This window comes from Pseudophryne corroboree, chromosome 10 (genome assembly GCF_028390025.1).
Source record: "Pseudophryne corroboree isolate aPseCor3 chromosome 10, aPseCor3.hap2, whole genome shotgun sequence".
Classification (NCBI taxonomy): domain Eukaryota; kingdom Metazoa; phylum Chordata; class Amphibia; order Anura; family Myobatrachidae; genus Pseudophryne; species Pseudophryne corroboree.
The window spans coordinates 191,650,787-191,671,893 of record NC_086453.1 but is presented as its reverse complement, the minus strand read 5'-3'; the positions used below and the strand labels follow the sequence as shown (position 1 = coordinate 191,671,893).

At 44.8% G+C, this 21,107-nt stretch overlaps 1 protein-coding gene across 3 annotated transcripts in view; it reads left to right on the top strand.

The window, feature by feature from the left end:
* MIB2 (MIB E3 ubiquitin protein ligase 2) overlaps positions 1 to 21,107 on the top strand; it is a 304,417-nt gene that overhangs the window by 181,149 nt on the left and 102,161 nt on the right. For all 3 annotated transcript variants that reach the window (XM_063943004.1, XM_063943002.1, XM_063943003.1), the window contains exons 4-6: positions 8,587 to 8,693; positions 11,229 to 11,423; positions 19,951 to 20,093. In XM_063943004.1, the coding sequence (XP_063799074.1) occupies positions 8,587 to 8,693; positions 11,229 to 11,423; positions 19,951 to 20,093 (445 nt within the window). The remainder of the gene's footprint in view (positions 1 to 8,586; positions 8,694 to 11,228; positions 11,424 to 19,950; positions 20,094 to 21,107) is intronic.

Genomic DNA, 21,107 nt, shown 5'->3' with positions numbered 1-21,107 from the left:
TACGACGCGTCTGCCCTTTCTGGGCATGATTCTGGACACAAACCAGAAAAGGGTGTTTCTCCCGGAGGAGAAGGCTCAGGAGCTTGTGACTCTGGTCAGAGGCCTCCTAAAACCAAAACAGGTATCGGTGCATCACTGCACGCGTGTCCTGGGAAAGATGGTGGCGTCATACGAAGCCATTCCCTTCGGCAGGTTCCATGCGAGGATCTTTCAGTGGGATCTGTTGGACAAGTGGTCCGCATGCATCGGCTGATCACCCTGTCCTCCAGGGCCAGGGTGTCTCTTCTGTGGTGGCTGCAAAGTGCTCACCTCCTCGAGGGCCGCAGGTTCGGCATACAGGACTGGGTCCTGGTGACCACGGATGCAAGCCTCCGAGGATGGGGGGCAGTCACTCAAGGCAGAAACTTCCAGGGGCTGTGGTCAAGTCAGGAGACTTGTCTGCACATCAATATCCTGGAACTAAGGGCCGTATACAACGCCCTGAGTCAAGCGGAGCCTCTGCTTCGAAACCAACCAGTGCTGATTCAGTCAGACAACATCACGGCAGTGGCCCATGTAAACCGCCAGGGCGGCACAAGAAGCAGGGTGGCAATGGCAGAAGCCACCAGGATTCTTCGTTAGGCGGAGAATCACGTACTAGCACTGTCAGCAGTGTTCATTCCGGGAGTGGACACCTGGGAAGCAGACTTCCTCAGCAGGCACGACCTCCACCCGGGAGAGTGGGGACTTCATCAAGAAGTCTTCACGCAGATTGCAAATCGATGGGAACTGCCACAGGTGGACATGATGGCGTCCCGTCTCAACAAAAAGCTAAAAAGATATTGCGCCAGGTCAAGGGACCCTCAGGCGATAGCTGAGGACGCACTAGTAACACCGTGGGTGTTCCAGTCGGTCTATGTGTTTCCTCCTCTGCCTCTCATACCAAAGGTGCCGAGAATTGTAAGAAAAAGAGGAGTGAGAACAATACTCATTGTTCCGGATTGGCCAAGAAGGACTTGGTACCCGGAATTGCAAGAAATGCTCACAGAGGACCCATGGCCTCTGCCTCTCAGACAGGACCTGTTACAACAAGGGCCCTGTCTGTTCCAAGACTTACCGCGGCTGCGTTTGACGGCATGGCGGTTGAACGCCGGATCCTAGCGGAAAAAGGCATTCTGGATGAAGTTATTCCTACGCTGATAAAGGCTAGGAAGGATGTGACAGCAAAGCATTATCACCGTATATGGCGAAAATATGTTGCTTGGTGTGAGGCCAGGAAGGCCCCTACAGAGGAATTCCAGCTGGGTCGATTCCTGCACTTCCTACAGTCAGGAGTGACTATGGGCCTGAAATTAGGGTCCATAAAGGTCCAGATTTCGGCCCTATCCATTTTCTTCCAAAAAGAACTGGCTTCACTGCCTGAGGTTCAGACGTTTGTTAAGGGAGTGCTGCATATTCAGCCCCCTTTTGTGCCACCAGTGGCACCTTGGGATCTTAACGTGGTGTTGAGTTTCCTGAAATCCCACTGGTGTGAGCCACTTAAGACCGTGGAGCTAAAGTATCTCAGGTGAAAAGTGGTCATCCTGTTGGCCTTAGCTTCGGCTAGGCGTGTGTCAGAATTGGCGGCTTTGCCATGTAAAAGCCCCTATCTGGTTTTCCATATGGATAGGGCAGAATTGCGGACTCGTCCGCAATTTCTGCCAAAGGTGGTGTCATCCTTTCATTTGAACCAACCTATTGTGGTGCCTGCGGCTACTGGTGACTTGGAGGATTCCAAGTTGCTTGACGTAGTCCGGGCTTTGAAGATTTATGTGACCAGAACGGCTGGAGTCAGGAAGACTGACTCGCTGTTTGTCCTGTATGCATCCAACAAGCTGGGTGCTCCTGCTTCAAAGCAAATTATTGCTCGCTGGATCTGTGGCACGATTCAGCAGGCTCATTCTGCGGCTGGGTTGCCGCATCCAAAATCAGTGAAAGCCTTTTCCACGAGAAAGGTGGGCTCTTCTTGGGCGGCTGCCCGAGGGGTCTCGGCATTACAGCTTTGCCGAGCTGCTACTTGGTCGGGTTCAAACACATTTGCAAAGTTCTACAAGTTTGATACCCTGGCTGAGGAGGACCTTGAGTTTGCCCATTCGGTGCTGCAGAGTCATCCGCACTCTCCCGCCCGTTTGGGAGTTTTGGTATAATCCCCATGGTCCTTACGGAGTCCCCAGCATCCACTAGGACGTTAGAGAAAATAAGATTTTACTCACCGGTAAATCTATTTCTCGTAGTCCGTAGTGGATGCTGGGCGCCCGTCCCAAGTGCGGACTTTCTGCAATACGTGTATATAGTTATTGCTTACTAAAGGGTTATGTTATGTGGCATCAGTTGAGTGATGCTTGTTTGTTGTTCATACTGTTAACTGGGTAAGTTTATCACGAGTTATACGGTGTGATTGGTGTGGCTGGTATGAGTCTTACCCTGGATTCCAAAATCCTTTCCTTGTAATGTCAGCTCTTCCGGGCACAGTTTCCTTAACTGAGGTCTGGAGGAGGGGCATAGAGGGAGGAGCCAGTGCACACCAGGTAGTACTAAATCTTTCTTTAGAGTGCCCAGTCTCCTGCGGAGCCCGTCTATTCCCCATGGTCCTTACGGAGTCCCCAGCATCCACTACGGACTACGAGAAATAGATTTACCGGTGAGTAAAATCTTATTTTTTAATAACTTTGTGCATTAAACAAAGTTTGTGCACATACACACAATTAATTTATGTTTCATATACACCTTATACACACAGCCTGAAGGTCATTTAATACAATATTTTTTATAACTTTGTGTATTAAACAAAGTTTGTGTACATTGAGCCATTAGAAAACAAAGGTTTCACTATCTCAGTCTCACTGAAAAAAGTCTGTATTTCTGAATATTCCGTATTTCTGAATATTTGGATATGGGATACTCAACCTGTAATATACTTAGCTGAACGAAATTGGGCTGGAAGCATGGTCAGGGCACCAGCAACAAGATTCCATAAAATGAACAGCCAGAAACAGTCTCCATAAAGAAACTATCACCGACAATGAAGCGCAGGACTGACCACCTTATAACAGAAGCATGGGCCAATCACACTGCTGCAGAGAGACCAGACTATCATTACTCCAAGCAGCCACAGCTGAGCACCAGCACATACAAGCACAGCATCCCGGCTACTTAGTAACAGTCGAACCAGAAGACACCGCAGCTGCTCTGAGTTCCAATTGCCTAGCAACCATGGGACCATCGATCACTGCGGCAGGTCTGACGCAGTGTCCTGGTTGTCTGGCAACGGCCGGGACCTGCAATGATGGAGAGCTGCATCTGCGGCTTTTAACACCCATGTATTGTGTGATTTTACTGTATGTTGCATCCTACGCTGCCAAAAAATCACCGTGGCAATATATAAATAAATAATAATAACTTCTTCTATAAACTTTACATAAACATTGTATATTGAATTTTATGTGCGAGAATCAAACTGTTTTTGTTTATGTGACTAGTAAAGTGCAAGTGTCAATATTAAATGTACTGTAGAACAAACATACCTGTTGTGGAAGAGCAAGGAGTCCTGGAAGTGATAATATGGCTCCCACACAGTCCTGATCTCTACATCAAGTCTGTCTGGGATTACAAGAAGAGACAGAAGAATTTGAGTAAGGAAGATCTGTGGTTAGTTCTTTGAGATGTTTAGAACAACTTCAAAACTGTGTGCTAGTGTACCTAGAAAAATGGATGCTGTTTTGAATGCACAGGGTGGTCACACCAAATATTGATTTGATTTTGTCTTCTGTTCATTTCCTTTTTCATTTTGTTAATTAATACAAATAAACTATTAACACTTCTATTTTTGAAAGCATTCTTACTTTCCAGTATTTTCTTCACACCTGCCTAAAACTTTTGCACAGTACTATATATATATATATATATATATATATATATATGTTTCTGTGTCTACACAGACCGATAAGCTGGTCGCAAAACATTTTCTACAGGCTGGACACTCTGTAGCAAGCCTTAGGTGTACGCTGATCGATCACATACCATTAAACATCAGGGGTGGTGACCGATTAAGTGAATTAAGGAAAAGAGAAGCCTAGTGGATTTTTTACGCTTGATAGAATATTTTCCCGTGGATTAAACGAGGGCAATGCATATAATATTTTTTTTAAATAAGGACATTTATTATTCTTTTAAATAATGACAAACTTTTTTTTAAATTCAGGAGAATTTTTGCTAATACAGGTTGAGTATCCCTTATCCAAAATGCTTGGGACCAGAGGTATTTTGGATATTGGATTTTTCCGTATTTTGGAATAATTGCATACCATAATGAGATATCATGGCGATGGGACCCAAGTCTAAGCACAGAATGCATCTATGTTTCATATACACCTTATACACACAGCCTGAAAGTAATTTTAGCCAATATTTTTTGTAACTTTGTGCATTGAACAAAGTGTATCTACATTAACACAATTCATATATGTTTCATATACACCTTATACACACAGCCTTTAGGTCATTTAATACAATACTTTTATTAACTTTGTGTATTAAACAAAGTTTATGTACATTGAGCCATCAAAAAACAAAGGTTTCACTATTTCACTCTTACTCAAAAAAGTCCGTATTTCGGAATATTTGGATATGGGATACTTAACCTGTACAACCCTTTTTTATTCATGAGAATTTTTGCTATTATGACTTTTTTCCACCCCCAGGATTGACCAAATTTTTTAGTGTAATTATATGTTTATGTATATGAATATTTATATATCTATGCATTTTTTATGGTTGGTGTTGGGATGATATGTCATTCATCTTGTGGCTACAAGATAAGTTATGTGTTCATTTGGTCTTGATGTTGTTGATTTTATATTGACCTATAAGCATTATGGATGCCTATGGGTTTTGAGGTAAGAGTGAGCTTGTTCGTGTATTAGATATTGGTTTTGCAGTCGGTAAAAGCTATGAGTACAGTTCCCTTATATAACCATCAGCATCTATTAAATGTCCAGTTGTGGTGTTTGCGTTCCATGTTTGTGGGTCGCGATCTATTTCTAGTCGGGTGTAGATGCTGAGGTTATTTTCTGCCAATGTTGCTTGGCTGTTTCCCGTTTTGGACCTTCCTATTTTGTGTGCAGGAGATATATTGTTAGTTTGAAGTTTGTTATGGTGTGCATTGCAATTTCTAGTTACTGCAGTACATTCCTTTACAAAATAGGTGTACACGCAACTTCCGGTCGCGGTATTTGCGATTGCACTTCTGGCCAGGTGGCAATGGCTCAACTTATTATTGTATGGCAGCTGCTGAGCGCTTTCAGTGGGGGAACCATACAGGACTGTGGAACGCACAGCACTTCCAGCCGGGCAGCAATGGTTTCATTTATCGATGTATGTCCGCTATTGAGCGCTTCCTGAGGTTGAGCTTTGTACAGTGTTATATCCAGGCTTGTTACATTGGTCTGGATGATTATATGAGGGTATATTTATTGTTCTTTGCACATTTAGGGATTTTGATATCCCACAATACAACACTCTTGCACTAAGTGTTCATCGGTAATCCATGTCTGCATTTAAGTCAGTTCATTGGTGATGGTGGTTCATTCTGCTCTGTGGCTGTATTGGTGACAGGTTGCTCTGCTGCTGGTCCCGATGAAGGTCCATATTGGGCAGAAAAGTAGATTCAATACACATATGCACTTTGGCTATGTTTTGTGAGTAATTAATACATTTTAGCTCTTCAATCGAATATTGTCTACGGTGAGTGCTCATACAGAGACTTATATAAATATATATATATATATATATATATATATATACACTGCTCAAAAAAATAAAGGGAACGCTAAAATAACACATCCTAGATCTGAATGAATAAAATATTCTTATTAAATACTTTGTTCTTTACATAGTTGAATGTGCGGACAACAAAATCACACAAAAATTATCAATGGAAATCAAATTTATTAACCCACGGAGGTCTGGATTTGGAGTTACACTCAAAATTAAAGTGGAAAAACACACTACAGGCTGATCCAACTTTGATGTAATGTCCTTAAAACAAGTCAAAATGAGGCTCAGTAGTGGGTGTGGCCTCCACGTGCCTGTATGACCTCCCTACAACGCCTGGGCATGCTCCTGATGAGGTGGCGGATGGTCTCCTGAGGGATCTCCTCCCAGACCTGGACTAAAGCATCCGCCAACTCCTGGACAGTCTGTGGTGCAATGTGGCGTTGGTGGATGGAGCGAGACATGATGTCCCAGATGTGCTCAATTAGATTCAGGTCTGGGGAATGGGCGGGCCAGTCCATAGCATCAATGCCTTCGTCTTGCAGGAACTGCTGACACACTTCAGCCACATGAGGTCTAGCATTGTCTTGCATTAGGAGGAACCCAGGGCCAACCGCACCAGCATATGGTCTCACAAGGGGTCTGAGGATCTCATCTCGGTACCTAATGGCAGTCAGGCTGCCTCTGGCGAGCACATGGAGGGTTGTGCGGCCCCCCAAAGAAATGCCACCCCACACCATTACTGACCCACTGCCAAACCGGTCATGCTGGAGGATGTTGCAGGCAGCAGAACGTTCTCCTTGGCGTCTCCAGACTCTGTCACTTCTGTCACATGTGCTCAGTGAGAACCTGCTTTCATCTTTGAAGAGCACAGGGCGCCAGTGGCGAATTTGCCAATCTTGGTGTTCTCTGGCAAATGCCAAACGTCCTGCACGGTGTTGGGTCGTAAGCACAACCCCCACCTGTGGACGTCGGGCCCTCATACCACCCTCATGGAGTCTGTTTCTGATCGTTTGAGTAGACACATGCACATTTGTGGCTTGCTGGAGGTCATTTTGCAGCGGTCTGGCAGTGCTCCTCCTGTTCCTCCTTGCACAAAGGCGGAGGTAGCGGTCCTGCTGCTGGGTTGTTGCCCTGCTACAGCCTCCTCCACGTCTCCTGATATACTGGCCTGTCTCCTGGTAGCGACTCCATGCTCTGGACACTACGCTGACAGACACAGCAAACCTTCTTACCACAGCTCGCATTGATGTGCCATCCTGGATGAGCTGCATTACCTGAGCCAATTGTGTGGGTTGTAGACTCCGTCTCATTCTACCACTAGAGTGAAAGCACCGCCAGCTTTCAAAAGTGACCAAAACATCAGCCAGAAAGCATAGGAGCTGAGAAGTGGTCTGTGGTCACCACCTGCAGAACAACTCCTTTATTGGGGGTGTCTTGCTAATTGCCTTTAATTTCCACCTGTTGTCTATTCCATTTGCATAACAGCATGTGAAATTGATTGTCAATCAGTGTTGCTTCCTAAGTGGACAGTTTGATTTCACAGAAGTGTGATTGACTTGGAGTTACATTGTGTTGTTTAAGTGTTCCCTTTATTTTTTTGAGCAGTATATATATATATATATATATATATATATATATATAGTGTGTGCTGTCAGACCGGCACTCAGTCCCTGATGTAGTTACATAGTTCTGGTGCCCTCTGGAACCTCTGTATATATCCCCATAGAAACAAACAGCACACTCAGAGACTTTAAAATGGTGAAAGTGTATTCACATCACACTGAATCCCAACATTTCGGGGCTCGTCTGCCCCTTTGTCAAGGTGTATAGCAAACAACAGTGTAAAACAACATACCTTTATAGATGATAAGAAGCCCGCCAGTGCCCCCACTGAGTCGAGGACGCGGCCGTGCTGCCCGCTTCCGGACTGTCACAAATGACGTCACACCGCCAGCGCCGGCTGGTTGCCGCGACGCTGGTTGTGTTTCAGACGGACCTTCGGAGCTGACCGAGTGCAGGGACTAGACATAAAAACAAACAACACAACCACATGATACAGAGTGCTCATCACAGAGATACAGGTTCCCACCACCTTACAGGGCCATCCACGTAACTATAGAAAGTATGATCCATTACTACTACATTATTAGAATCAGCATACTGTATGCTACTGAGGGAACATAAAAGCAGATATATAATAACTGTTAATCCGACACTACTCGGAATGCCAGCGCAAGGATCCCAACATGGATCCCGGCGCAAGGATCCCAACTGCAGGATTTGATGTGCCTGCGGAACGGTAAGCTGTGCGCAGGGGGTAGGTAGGGTAGTTAGGTTTAGGCTGTGGGAGTAGTATTAGGGTTAGGCTGCAGGGGGGGTTAGGGTTATGCTGCGGGGAGGGGGACTTACGGTACTTGTTTTAAATAGCAATGTATTGAATCGTTCTACCATTTTACTCTCATCTCCTTCCCCCCATACCCTTCACACTGTGTTTGGCTGTATTGTTTTGTTAATAGTTATCTTATGTTATCTTCTGTATTGATGTACAGCTGTATTGTTAATTACAGTATAAAGATTATAATAATAGAAATGGAACATGGAATCTTTGGGGATTTAAATGAAAATAATTATCTAGATTTATTGTGTTTAATGTATTAAGGTTATTTGGAGACCACAAATGGGTAACAGTTCTTGTAACTATACTGGCCAGTCTGAGCCCGTTCTAAATGGCACCTTAGCCTCATTTGCCTTATATTAATATTTATAGCATTAACTTCAATCTTTCTTTTGCAGAGTCATGCTGACACCACGCCATGGCTTGCCCCGTATAGTGCTCAAAGGGATCTTCCAAGGAGCCAAGGTAGTGCGTGGGCCAGACTGGGAATGGGGAAACCAGGATGGTAAGTAGTTTTGGTATCTGAAGTTCATTCACTGACAGGGTTCACGATCATTACTAACAGACCTGGCACCGGGACAGAGTGCAACGATCCATTGTATTGTACTATATTGAATCCGTGTCAGCTCCAGATGTAGCCGTTCTTCGCTGCAGCACTCGTAAACAACACCAACCCTTGGTGCACAAACACCTGCCTCCTATTCATTCACTGACAAGGGCTTGAAATATTTTGTATCTGGGAAAAGGTTTTTGACCCTTTAACCATTGAGACAAAGTGCCAGTTCTGCAATGTGTGTTGTTAGGATGGAGTTAGGGAGACCCTAAGTTATCCCTGTCACAGAATGTGCTGGTGTACTCGGTAACACGAAAAGGCCTGGACAGCCATGGAAGACAACAGTGGTGGATGATCGCAGGATCCTTTCCATTGTAAAGAAAAAAAACTTCACAACATTCAACCAAATGAAAAACACTGGCCCACATGGTCGCTAAACTTGGGTGGCATTACATCCAGCCCATAGTGTTTTTGTGCCTGTAGACTCCAGTTATGTAATTCAGACTTGAGTACGGATTGAGTTGTAAACTAGGACTTGTATGCAAGCGTATGTAGGCCCTCATTCCGAGTTGTTCGCTCGGTAAAAATCTTCGCATCGCAGCGATTTTCCGCTTAATGCGCATGCGCAATGTTCGCACTGCGACTGCGCCAAGTAAATTTGCTATGCACTTAGTAATTTTACTCACGGCTTTTTCATCGTTCTGGCGATCGTAATGTGATTGACAGGAAATGGGTGTTACTGGGCGGAAACAGGCCGTTTTATGGGCGTGTGGGAAAAAACGCTACCGTTTCCGGAAAAAACGCAGGAGTGGCCGGAGAAACGGAGGAGTGTCTGGGCGAACGCTGGGTGTGTTTGTGACGTCAAACCAGGAACGACAAGCACTGAAATGATCGCAGATGCCGAGTAAGTCTGGAGCTACTCAGAAACTGCTACGAGGTGTGTAATCGCAATATTGCGAATACATCGTTCGCAATTTTAAGATGCTAAGATTCACTCCCAGTAGGCGGCGGCTTAGCATGAGCAAATCTGCTAAAATCCGCTTGCGAGCGAACAACTCGGAATGACCTCCGTAATTAGATGCACTGCGTTATCAGATGAATGGTGGATTGCTGAACTGTGAATTTTCTTTGCTGTTAGGATAGATGGTGACATAGACAAACTTCAACTTGAGGCTAGATTTCCTAAGTGGTGGCTTTGACCTTGTACAGATGTGTCCTCATACATCATTGCTGTAGTTGTGCCAACACCCCTCTGCGCACCAGGTCCAGTGAGACTCTGCTAGCATTGGGCATCACTTTTGGCCGAAAATATGTCTTAGTCACAATGCAGTGTGACTAGGATGCAACTGAAGACTGTGCTGATTAATTTGATATGTGACACTTGTATGCCTGTGTGCGTCTGAGTCTATTAATCTGCATACAAAGTGCTACGATGCAGTGCCCGTGGCTGTTTTCCATGCCAAGTTCCATTGTGCTTCATGTTATGATTTAGACGCATTTTCTGCAAAAAAAGACAGCCAGCGTTAGCAGAGTTGCCTGGGACCAGTCAGCTGACTCACCACAGGCATCTCCCACTGCATGACTTATTGAGGCTAGATGTATAAGGACACATCCGGATTTAAAACAGCAATAATTTCAAATGCAAAAACAGGCGTGTTTTGCATCTAATATGATTGTTGTTTTAAATTTCATCAAGAAATGGTGGCTTGTAGAAGCCATTGCTTACTTGCCTTTGGAGTGTATGAATGACTATATGTGAATGAAAGCTTATTGGAAATAGAAGATCAAACTGGGAATATAGATCTCACATTTGTATAAATGTTGTTTTATATGTTGTTCTTTTGTGAGCTGTACACAGGGCTGGACTTGCCCACAGGGTTCCCATGGAAATCTCCGGTGGGCCCTGACTGGGGGCCCCAACCCCCTCCTCTAGGGTTCGTGTTCCAGACTGTGCACTTGAATTATACATTATACAAAATTGATGTTACCTTATATTGCGCAGGACTATGGTGCATTTTCTACAGTGCATTTCTGTTATCTCTCTGGTACATTATCATGCATGACTAGCAGTATTTAATACATATATTTATTAAGGGTCTCAGCACATGCAGTGGTTAGGCAAACCAATGTGGTGGCTGGCCACACCCCATCTGGAGACTGACCACACATCTAAACATGGGCCCTTACCATTGCTATCCCCCGGCGGGCCCTTCATACCACCACTGGTCGTACATTATAAGAGTCAGATATGAGAACAAAGATAGAGTGATAATTGGAAAGCAGCTAAAAGATTTCAGGTATACATTAGGTTTAGATTAATGCTTACAAATTTGCAGTTTATGTAATAGGATATAATAAGCTACTTTTTTATTGAATATCTGCAACTGCACATTTATTGTGCTTTAAAAGAAAAAAGAGTAGTCTGCAAAGAGAAAATGTCACATTTTGTTTCATGCAGCAGTGATCTGATGTTGTTCTCACGTCTAGGTGGGGAATCTAAGGTCGGCCGAGTTGTTGATATTCGTGGCTGGGATGTAGAGACTGGACGAAGCGTGGCAAGTGTGACATGGGCAGACGGAACCACTAATGTTTACAGAGTTGGTCACAAGGGGAAAGTAGATCTGAAATGCATTGCCGATACCCCTGGAGGACATTATTACAGGGATCACTTACCTAAGCTTGGTATGAAAAACTTATTGTACAAATAAAAAGTAATTTTCACATATTTTATTTAAAAGTAATTTTAGCACAGATTCATAGGTACAGCAAATGCACAGAAATATATAAAGGTAAAAATAATAGCTTAAGACACAGTACAACCAAAGAAGAGTTTAAAAGAATAATAAGACAATTGGTGTAATGAGAGCACATTATTTGGGTTAAAGGATGCCAGAGGAGGAAAAGGAGGGAAGAGGGCGATGACACATAACATTAGCTCCAGGGTCAAATATATTACAGAGGATCCAGATTCAGGAAAACAAAGGGTAGCGATTAAAGTAAGCAGTCCAGGTGCCCCTGATTTAGAGAAGCATTTCACAGGCTTAATTATTTCTGTAATGCTGGCCACGTACAAGTCAGGCCTGTGTTTTCAAGTTGACACCACTTGGGTGGTGGAATTGGTTGGAAAAGGGAGAAATAGTAGATCAAGGTCTTTGTGTCTGTGCACTTGATCCTCTCACATTTACCTGTGGGTTATGTTGCTAGTGTTTGTTGGGGATGCTGAAGTTTATAACTTCTAATGGGAGAGTAGTCCAAAACATTCTTGGCTGAAACACATCAGTGCACCTAGCCTTATGCAAAAGTTAGACTGTGTTACTAGATAATATGTGTACATTTCATGGGATAAAGAACGTGCACTTTTGGAGGTGTTTGATTTAGCACATAAAAACAAAGGTACTAATTCAGACCTAATCACAGGATCAAAATCTTTCTTTAATGGGCAAAACCATGTGCACTGCAGGTGGAATAAATGTAACATGTGCAGAGAGAGTTAGATTTGGGTGGGTTACATTGTTTGTTTCTGTGCAGGGTAAATAGTGGCTGCAATTTAGACTCTCTGCACATGTAATATCTGCTCCACCTGCACTGCACATGGTTTTGCCCATTAAAGAAAGATTTTGCTGCTGCGGTCAGGCCTGAATTAGGCCCAATGCCTTTTTCTAACTGTAAAACAAACTGCTTTTATCTATACATATAATAAAACTGTAAGGTTTGTGTCTGTACATAGCATTTTTTAGAAATATTAACTGTTTAATAACTATGGAGACAAACAAAAAACTTGATGAAGTTGGATCCCATTTTCAGTATTGTATAGCTTAGTGACCTAGCAAGAAACTGAGGTATGTATGATGTCAATGTGACATCAGGAAGAGGAGCAAAAAAGGAAAAACCAGACGCTTGATACTCGACGGATGCTGTGTGCAGGCTCCTCAAGTCTAAAATGACTGTATAAAGTCGCAGGAGCAATATATGCATATATTGCACACCTCGAACGCAAAGAGTTATATATGTATGTATATTTCTCTAACGTCCTAGTGGATGCTGGGGACTCCGTCAGGACCATGGGGATTAGCGGCTCCGCAGGAGACAGGGCACAAAAATAAAGCTTTAGGATCAGGTGGTGTGCACTGGCTCCTCCCCCCATGACCCTCCTCCAAGCCTCAGTTAGGTTTTTGTGCCCGTCCGAGCAGGGTGCAATCTAGGTGGCTCTCCTAAAGAGCTGCTTAGAAAAAGTTTTTTAGGTTTTTTATTTTCAGTGAGTCCTGCTGGCAACAGGCTCACTGCATCGAGGGACTTAGGGGAGAGAAGTGAACTCACCTGCGTGCAGGATGGATTGGCTTCTTAGGCTACTGGACACCATTAGCTCCAGAGGGAGTCGGAACACAGGTCTCACCATGGGGTTCGTCCCGGAGCCGCGCCGCCGACCCCCCTTGCAGATGCCGAAGTTGGAAGAGGTCCAGAAGCAGGCGGCAGAAGACTTTTCAGTCTTCCTGAGGTAGCGCACAGCACTGCAGCTGTGCGCCATTGTTGTCAGCACACTTCACACAGCGGTCACGGAGGGTGCAGGGCGTTGGGGGGGCGCCCTGGGCAGCAATGTATAATACCTTTTTATGGCTAAAAATACATCACATATAGCCCTTGAGGCTATATGGATGTATTTAACCCCTGCCAGATCTCACAGACTCCGGAGAAGAGCCCGCCGAAATAGGGGGCGGGGCTTATTCTCCTCAGCACACAGCGCCATTTTCCTGCTCAGCTCCGCTGTGAGGAAGGCTCCCAGGACTCTCCCCTGCACTGCACTACAGAAACAGGGTAAAACAGAGAGGGGGGGCACTTTTTTGGCGATATTACTATATTTAAGCTGCTATAAGGATACAACACTTATATAGGGTTGTTCCCATATATATTATAGCGCTTGGGTGTGTGCTGGCAAACTCTCCCTCTGTCTCCCCAAAGGGCTAGTGGGGTCCTGTCTTCAATAGAGCATTCCCTGTGTGTCTGCTGTGTGTCGGTACGTGTGTGTCGACATGTATGAGGACGATGTTGGTGTGGAGGCAGAGCAATTGCCGGTAATGGTGATGTCACCCCCTAGGGAGTCGACACCGGAATGGATGGCTTTGTTTACGGAATTATGTGATAATGTCAGCACATTACAAAAATCAGTTGACGACATGAGACGGCCGTCAAACCAGTTGGTACCTGCCCAGGCGTCTCAGACACCGTCAGGGGCTGTAAAACGCCCTTTACCTCAGTCGGTCGATACAGACCCAGACACGGACACTGAATCTAGTGTCGACGGTGAAGAAACAAACGTATTTTCCAGTAGGGCCACACGTTATATGATCACGGCAATGAAGGAGGCTTTGCATATCTCTGATACTACAAGTACCACAAAAAGGGGTATTATGTGGGGGGTGAAAAAACTACCTGTAGTTTTTCCTGAATCAGAGGAATTGAATGATGTATGTGATGAAGCGTGGGTTAACCCAGATAGAAAAGGGCTAATTTCAAAAAAGTTATTGGCATTATACCCTTTCCCGCCAGAGGTTAGGGCGCGCTGGGAAACACCCCCTAAGGTGGATAAGGCGCTCACACGCTTATCAAAACAAGTGGCGTTACCGTCTCCTGATACGGCCGCCCTCAAGGATCCAGCTGATAGGAGGCTGGAAACTACTCTAAAAAGTATATACACACATACTGGTGTTATACTGCGACCAGCCATCGCCTCAGCCTAGATGTGCAGTGCTGGAGTGGTCTGGTCGGATTCCCTGACTGAAAATATTGATACCCTGGATAGGGACAGTATTTTACAGACTTTAGAGCAATTAAAGGATGCTTTTCTTTATATGCGAGATGCTCAGAGGGATATTTGCACTCTGGCATCGAGAGTAAGTGCGATGTCCATATCTGCCAGAAGAAGTTTATGGACACGACAGTGGTCAGGTGATGCGGATTCCAAACGGCATATGGAAGTATTGCCGTATAAAGGGGAGGAATTATTTGGCGTCGGTCTATCGGATTTGGTGGCCACGGCAACTGCCGGGAAATCCACCTTTTTACCTCAGACCCCCTCCCAACAGAAAAAGACACCGTCTTTTCAGCCGCAGTCCTTTCGGTCCTATAAGAACAAGCGGGCAAAAGGACAGTCATATCTGCCCCGAGGCAGAGGAAAGGGTAAGAGAGGGCAGCAAGCAGCTCCTTCCCAGGAACAGAAGCCCTCCGCGGGTTCTGCAAAGCCCTCAGCATGACGCTGGGGCTTTACAAGCGGACTCAGGAACGGTGGGGGGTCGACTCAAGAATTTCAGCGCGCAGTGGGCTTGCTCACAGGTGGACCCCTGGATCCTGCAGGTAGTATCTCAGGGTTACAGGTTGGAATTCGAGAAGTCTCCCCCTCGCCGGTTCCTAAAGTCTGCTTTGCCAACGTCTCCCTCAGACAGGGCGACGGTATTGGAAGCCATTCACAAGCTGTTTTCTCAGCAGGTGATAGTCAAGGTACCCCTCCTACAACAGGGAAAGGGGTATTACTCCACGCTATTTGTGGTACCGAAGCCGGACGGCTCGGTAAGACCTATTCTAAATCTGAAATCTTTGAACCTGTACATACAAAAATTCAAGTTCAAGATGGAATCACTCAGAGCAGTGATAGCGAATCTGGAAGAAGGGGACTTTATGGTGTCCCTGGACATAAAAGATGCTTACCTGCATGTCCCAATTTGCCCTTCACATCAAGGGTACCTCAGGTTCGTGGTGCAAAACTGTCATTATCAGTTTCAGACGCTGCCGTTTGGATTGTCCACGGCACCTCGGGTCTTTACCAAGGTAATGGCCGAAATGATGATTCTTCTGCGAAGAAGAGGCGTATTAATTATCCCTTACTTGGACGATCTCCTGATAAGGGCAAGGTCCAGAGAACAGCTGGAGGACGGAGTAGCACTAACCCAAGTAGTGCTGCAACAACACGGGTGGATTCTGAATTTTCCAAAATCTCAGTTGACCCCGACAACACGTCTGCTGTTCCTGGGAATGATTCTGGACACGCTTCAGAAAAAGGTGTTTCTTCCGGAGGAGAAAGCCAAGGAGTTATCCGAACTTGTCAGGAACCTCCTAAAACCAGGAAAAGTGTCTGTGCATCAATGCACAAGAGTCCTGGGAAAGATGGTGGCTTCTTACGAAGCAATCCCATTCGGCAGATTCCACGCACGAACTTTTCAGTGGGATCTGCTGGACAAATGGTCCGGGTCGCATCTGCAGATGCATCAGCGGATAACCTTATCGCCACGGACAAGGGTGTCTCTTCTGTGGTGGTTGCAGAGTGCTCATCTGTTAGAAGGCCGCAGATTCGGCATACAGGACTGGGTCCTGGTGACCACGGATGCCAGTCTGAGAGGCTGGGGAGCGGTCACACAGGGAAGAAACTTCCAGGGAGTATGGTCAAGCCTGGAGATGTCTCTTCACATAAATATACTGGAGCTAAGAGCGATTTGCAATGCTCTAAGCCTGGCAAAACCCCTGCTTCAGGGTCAGCCGGTGTTGATCCAGTCGGACAACATCACGGCAGTCGCCCACGTAAACAGACAGGGCGGCACAAGAAGCAGGAGAGCAATGGCAGAAGCTGCAAGGATTCTTCGCTGGGCGGAAGATCATGTGATAGCACTGTCAGCAGTGTTCATTCCGGGAGTGGACAACTGGGAAGCAGACTTCCTCAGCAGACACGATCTACACCCGGGAGAGTGGGGACTTCATCCAGAAGTCTTCCACATGATTGTGAACCGTTGGGAAAAACCAAAGGTGGATATGATGGCGTCTCGCCTCAACAAAAAACTGGACAGGTATTGCGCCAGGTCAAGAGACCCTCAGGCAATAGCTGTGGACGCTGTGGTAACACCGTGGGTGTTCCAGTCAGTGTATGTGTTTCCTCCTCTGCCTCTCATACCCAAAGTACTGAGAATTATACGGCAAAGGGGAGTAAGAACGATACTCGTGGCTCCGGATTGGCCAAGAAGAACTTGGTACCCGGAACTTCAGGAGATGCTCACGGAAAATCCGTGGCCTCTACCTCTAAGACGGGACCTGATTCAGCAGGGACCGTGTCTATTCCAAGACTTACCGCGGCTGCGTTTGACGGCGTGGCGGTTGAACGCCGAATTCTAAGGGAAAAAGGCATTCCGGAAGAGGTCATTCCTACACTGGTTAAAGCCAGGAAGGAGGTGACTGCACAACATTATCACTTGGAGAAAATATGTTGCGTGGTGTGAGGCCAGGAAGGCCCCCACGGAGGAATTTCAATTGGGTCGATTCCTACATTTCCTGCAAACAGGATTGTCTATGGGCCTCAAGTTGGGGTCCATTAAGGTTCAAATTTCGGCCCTGTCGATTTTCTTCCTGAAAGAATTGGCTTCAGTTCCTGAAGTCCAGACTTTTGTAAAAGGAGTACTACATATACAGCCCCCGGTTGTGCCCCCAGTGGCTCCGTGGGACCTTAATGTAGTTTTGGATTTTCTCAAATCCCATTGGTTTGAGCCACTCAAATCGGCGGATTTGAAATATCTTACATGGAAAGTAACCATGCTACTGGCCCTGGCTTCAGCCAGGAGAGTGTCAGAATTGGCGGCTTTATCGTATAAAAGCCCATATCTGATTTTCCATTCGGACAGGGCAGAACTGCGGACGCGTCCTCATTTTCTGCCTAAGGTGGTGTCAGCGTTTCACCTGAACCAGCCTATTGTGGTGCCTGCGGCTACTAGCGATTTGGAGGATTCCAAGTTGCTGGACGTTGTCAGGGCATTGAAAATATATATTTCAAGGACGGCTGGAGTCAGAAAATCTGACTCGCTGTTTATACTGTATGCACCCAACAAGCTGGGTGCTCCTGCTTCTAAGCAGACGATTGCTCGTTGGATTTGTAGCACAATTCAACTTGCACATTCTGTGGCAGGCCTGCCACAGCCTAAATCTGTCAAGGCCCATTCCACAAGGAAGGTGGGCTCATCCTGGGCGGCTGCCCGAGGGGTCTCGGCATTACAACTCTGCCGAGCAGCTACGTGGTCGGGGGAGAACACGTTTGTAAAATTCTACAAATTTGATACCCTGGCTAAAGAGGACCTGGAGTTCTCTCATTCGGTGCTGCAGAGTCATCCGCACTCTCCCGCCCGTTTGGGAGCTTTGGTATAATCCCCATGGTCCTGACGGAGTCCCCAGCATCCACTAGGACGTTAGAGAAAATAAGATTTTACTTACCGATAAATCTATTTCTCGTAGTCCGTAGTGGATGCTGGGCGCCCATCCCAAGTGCGGATTGTCTGCAATACTTGTACATAGTTATTGTTACAAAAAAATCGGGTTGTTCTTGTTGTGAGCCGTCTGTTCAGAGGCTCCTACGTTGTCATACTGTTAACTGGGTTCAGATCACAAGTTGTACGGTGTGATTGGTGTGGCTGGTATGAGTCTTACCCGGGATTCAAAATCCTTCCTTATTGTGTACGCTCGTCCGGGCACAGTATCCTAACTGAGGCTTGGAGGAGGGTCATGGGGGGAGGAGCCAGTGCACACCACCTGATCCTAAAGCTTTATTTTTGTGCCCTGTCTCCTGCGGAGCCGCTAATCCCCATGGTCCTGACGGAGTCCCCAGCATCCACTACGGACTACGAGAAATAGATTTATCGGTAAGTAAAATCTTATTATAAATACATAAATAATATTGATATACAAGATCTACTGTATTTCGCATGAAAATCCAACTATGTATCAATCACTAATCAGGCAGGTTATCTTGACTCCTAAACTTCCAGTTTACACGTCAATCCAGTAAATGGCGCACCAATACTAATACTACACGTTATGGTTACGCACAATGCGAGTTGATATATATAATAGAGTCGAAGGTCATGTTACTTGCAACCTTTCGGTGTTAGGTTAAGTAGGGCTGCAGGCGTAGCTCTTAGGACCACCTGCTTCTCCCATGGGCAGCTTTACGTGGCTTGCTCATGAGTTAGTAGCCCCAAGTATCTTTTTGTGTTAATCCCTGAAGGAAAAACTGCAAATATTGTTTACAAAGAAATTTTGTGATCAATGTGTACAATTTAAAATATACATCACAATATTAGATGACACTACTGTCTTTGTAAAATTAGTTCCACTAAACAATAACCAAAATCCATGCGAGCAAAGCCGCGAGCATACGCTAGTGGGTAATAAAAACTGGTTTCCTTTGCATATAATTACATTTTCTGAGAGCACCTGAGCCTTGCTGCTAGTACATAACCCTTGGAGTCTAGAATAAGTGGTTTTAGGGGCACTCTTTATTTATAATTTATTAAAAATATTACATTTTATTGATATGCATTAAAAAGAGGATTTAGGTGTCCCGTTTTGATTTCACAGACAATACAAACATTTAACAATATTACATGTGGCTATATTTTTTAACATAACCTCAAAGTAGTGAGTAGTAGTAATGTAGATATATTTATGTTTGGAGGAGGCAAAGACTTATATGGTTCTGGGTGGACAAGCCTCATCAGGCGAAACACCATGTCCCTCTTTTTGGGGGTCTAGGACCTTATGCACCGGACCTGACTCCAGGAACATCAGCAACTGGATGAGTATCATACATTTGTTTCATCTTGAAATGACTGATTGGGATTCCATTTTCTGTGTCTAATTATTGTTAAATGTTTGTATTGTCTGTGAACTCAAAACGGGACACCTAAATCCCCTTTTTTAATGCATATCAATAAAATGTAATATTTTTAATAAATCATAAATGAAGAGTGCCCCTAAAAAAGAGTCTTCTTTTCTGTCCTCTATTACCACTGAGAAATTATCTCATAGGATTCATACCTGGACAAATTCTGTTAAATGTTGGTACATATACATCATAACATACCTTTGTGACCCCTGAGAGCAGATCTGTATGGAGTCAACACCATTCTCTTTGTCAGCAATAAGTGCTCAACTCAGGTGACCGGTTCCCAATCATCTTTATAATATTGCATGTGTCTGTAGATAATGGTCATATCATCTATCAGCCATTCTTATGATCATGGCCAAAAATGTTCCATCTGATTTTGAATGTATGTATTTCAGGTATGATGCTCATTTTGGTACCAGTTATGGGTCTGTATTAAGCAAATTTGCCAATTTAGACAGCAATTTCAGTGTTTGTTTGTTTTTTTGGCCCAATTTAGGTTACATTTTACTATAATTTTAGGTAAACCAGCAGAGATACAAAGGAAAGAAAGTTCTGAACGGCATCCGTTCCAGCATGGTGACAAAGTGAAATGCCTATTAGATGTTGAAATTTTACGGGAGATGCAAGAGGGGCATGGTGGATGGAACCCTAAAATGGCAGAGGTAATTGGTGTATGTTTGTGTTTGACATTAATTCTGTATATTTGTACTTAAAGTTGGCTTACCACATGGACACACACACACACATATCAGAAAATCTATCTGTATATCTTTTGGCGTTAGGTAGGAATCTGGAGCAACCGGAAGAAACCCACGTGAACACTGTAAACATAAGAACTCTATACAGATACATCCTATATAATAAAAGGCTAATGCTGTTCCTCACCTCTATGGGGCAATTCATGTGTTGTGCGCATCGGCAGCCACTAGATGACGCCCGATGGAGCAATTCAAGTGTTGCTTCGTTCGGGCGCGCACAGCCGCCGGCGCTGACATTACAGTTATGTTGTTACGTCATTTTCACAGGCTGGTAACTAGTTATGGATAAGTGTCAAGGCATTTTAAATGACATGATCACTTTTTTGCAAAACTCTTGAATTGCATTCAGCATTCTCTAATCATTATGTGCTAATAGAAGTGCCTACCTTGAGAGCACAGGTCGTTAGATACAGAACATATTTCCTGTCATGTAATGTCTACTCAGCTGTAAGTTCTTTCCCTTGGCGGTCCAGGTAAATTGCTTATCTCATCTGGCAGAAAGAAAACTGCCGACTGCTGCTTTATGCTATCATCATCATCATCATCATCATCAACATTTAGTAACGAGGTGCCACAGATTCCATAACACTGTCAGCAATACTGAAAACAGCAAATGACATGGAAGCTTACCAGTTATTATACAAATTCATATAGGAGCAAGAGAACAAACAAGTATCATAAAAACCCAATACACTAAGCAGAACATAGAAATATCTTGCCAATAAGAAAGGTGAGGACAGTAGATGTGAGGAAGAGAGGGCCCTGCTTGTGAAAACTAAGACACCAGATGAGTGGGGAACAAGCTGAGACAATGTGGTGGTGGGAAATGAGTCTATAGGGGGGCAAACACGGAGAGATCTGTGCTTAAAATCTAAGCAATCTGAGTAGATTGCTTAGGTTTTAAGCAGGGATCTGTCC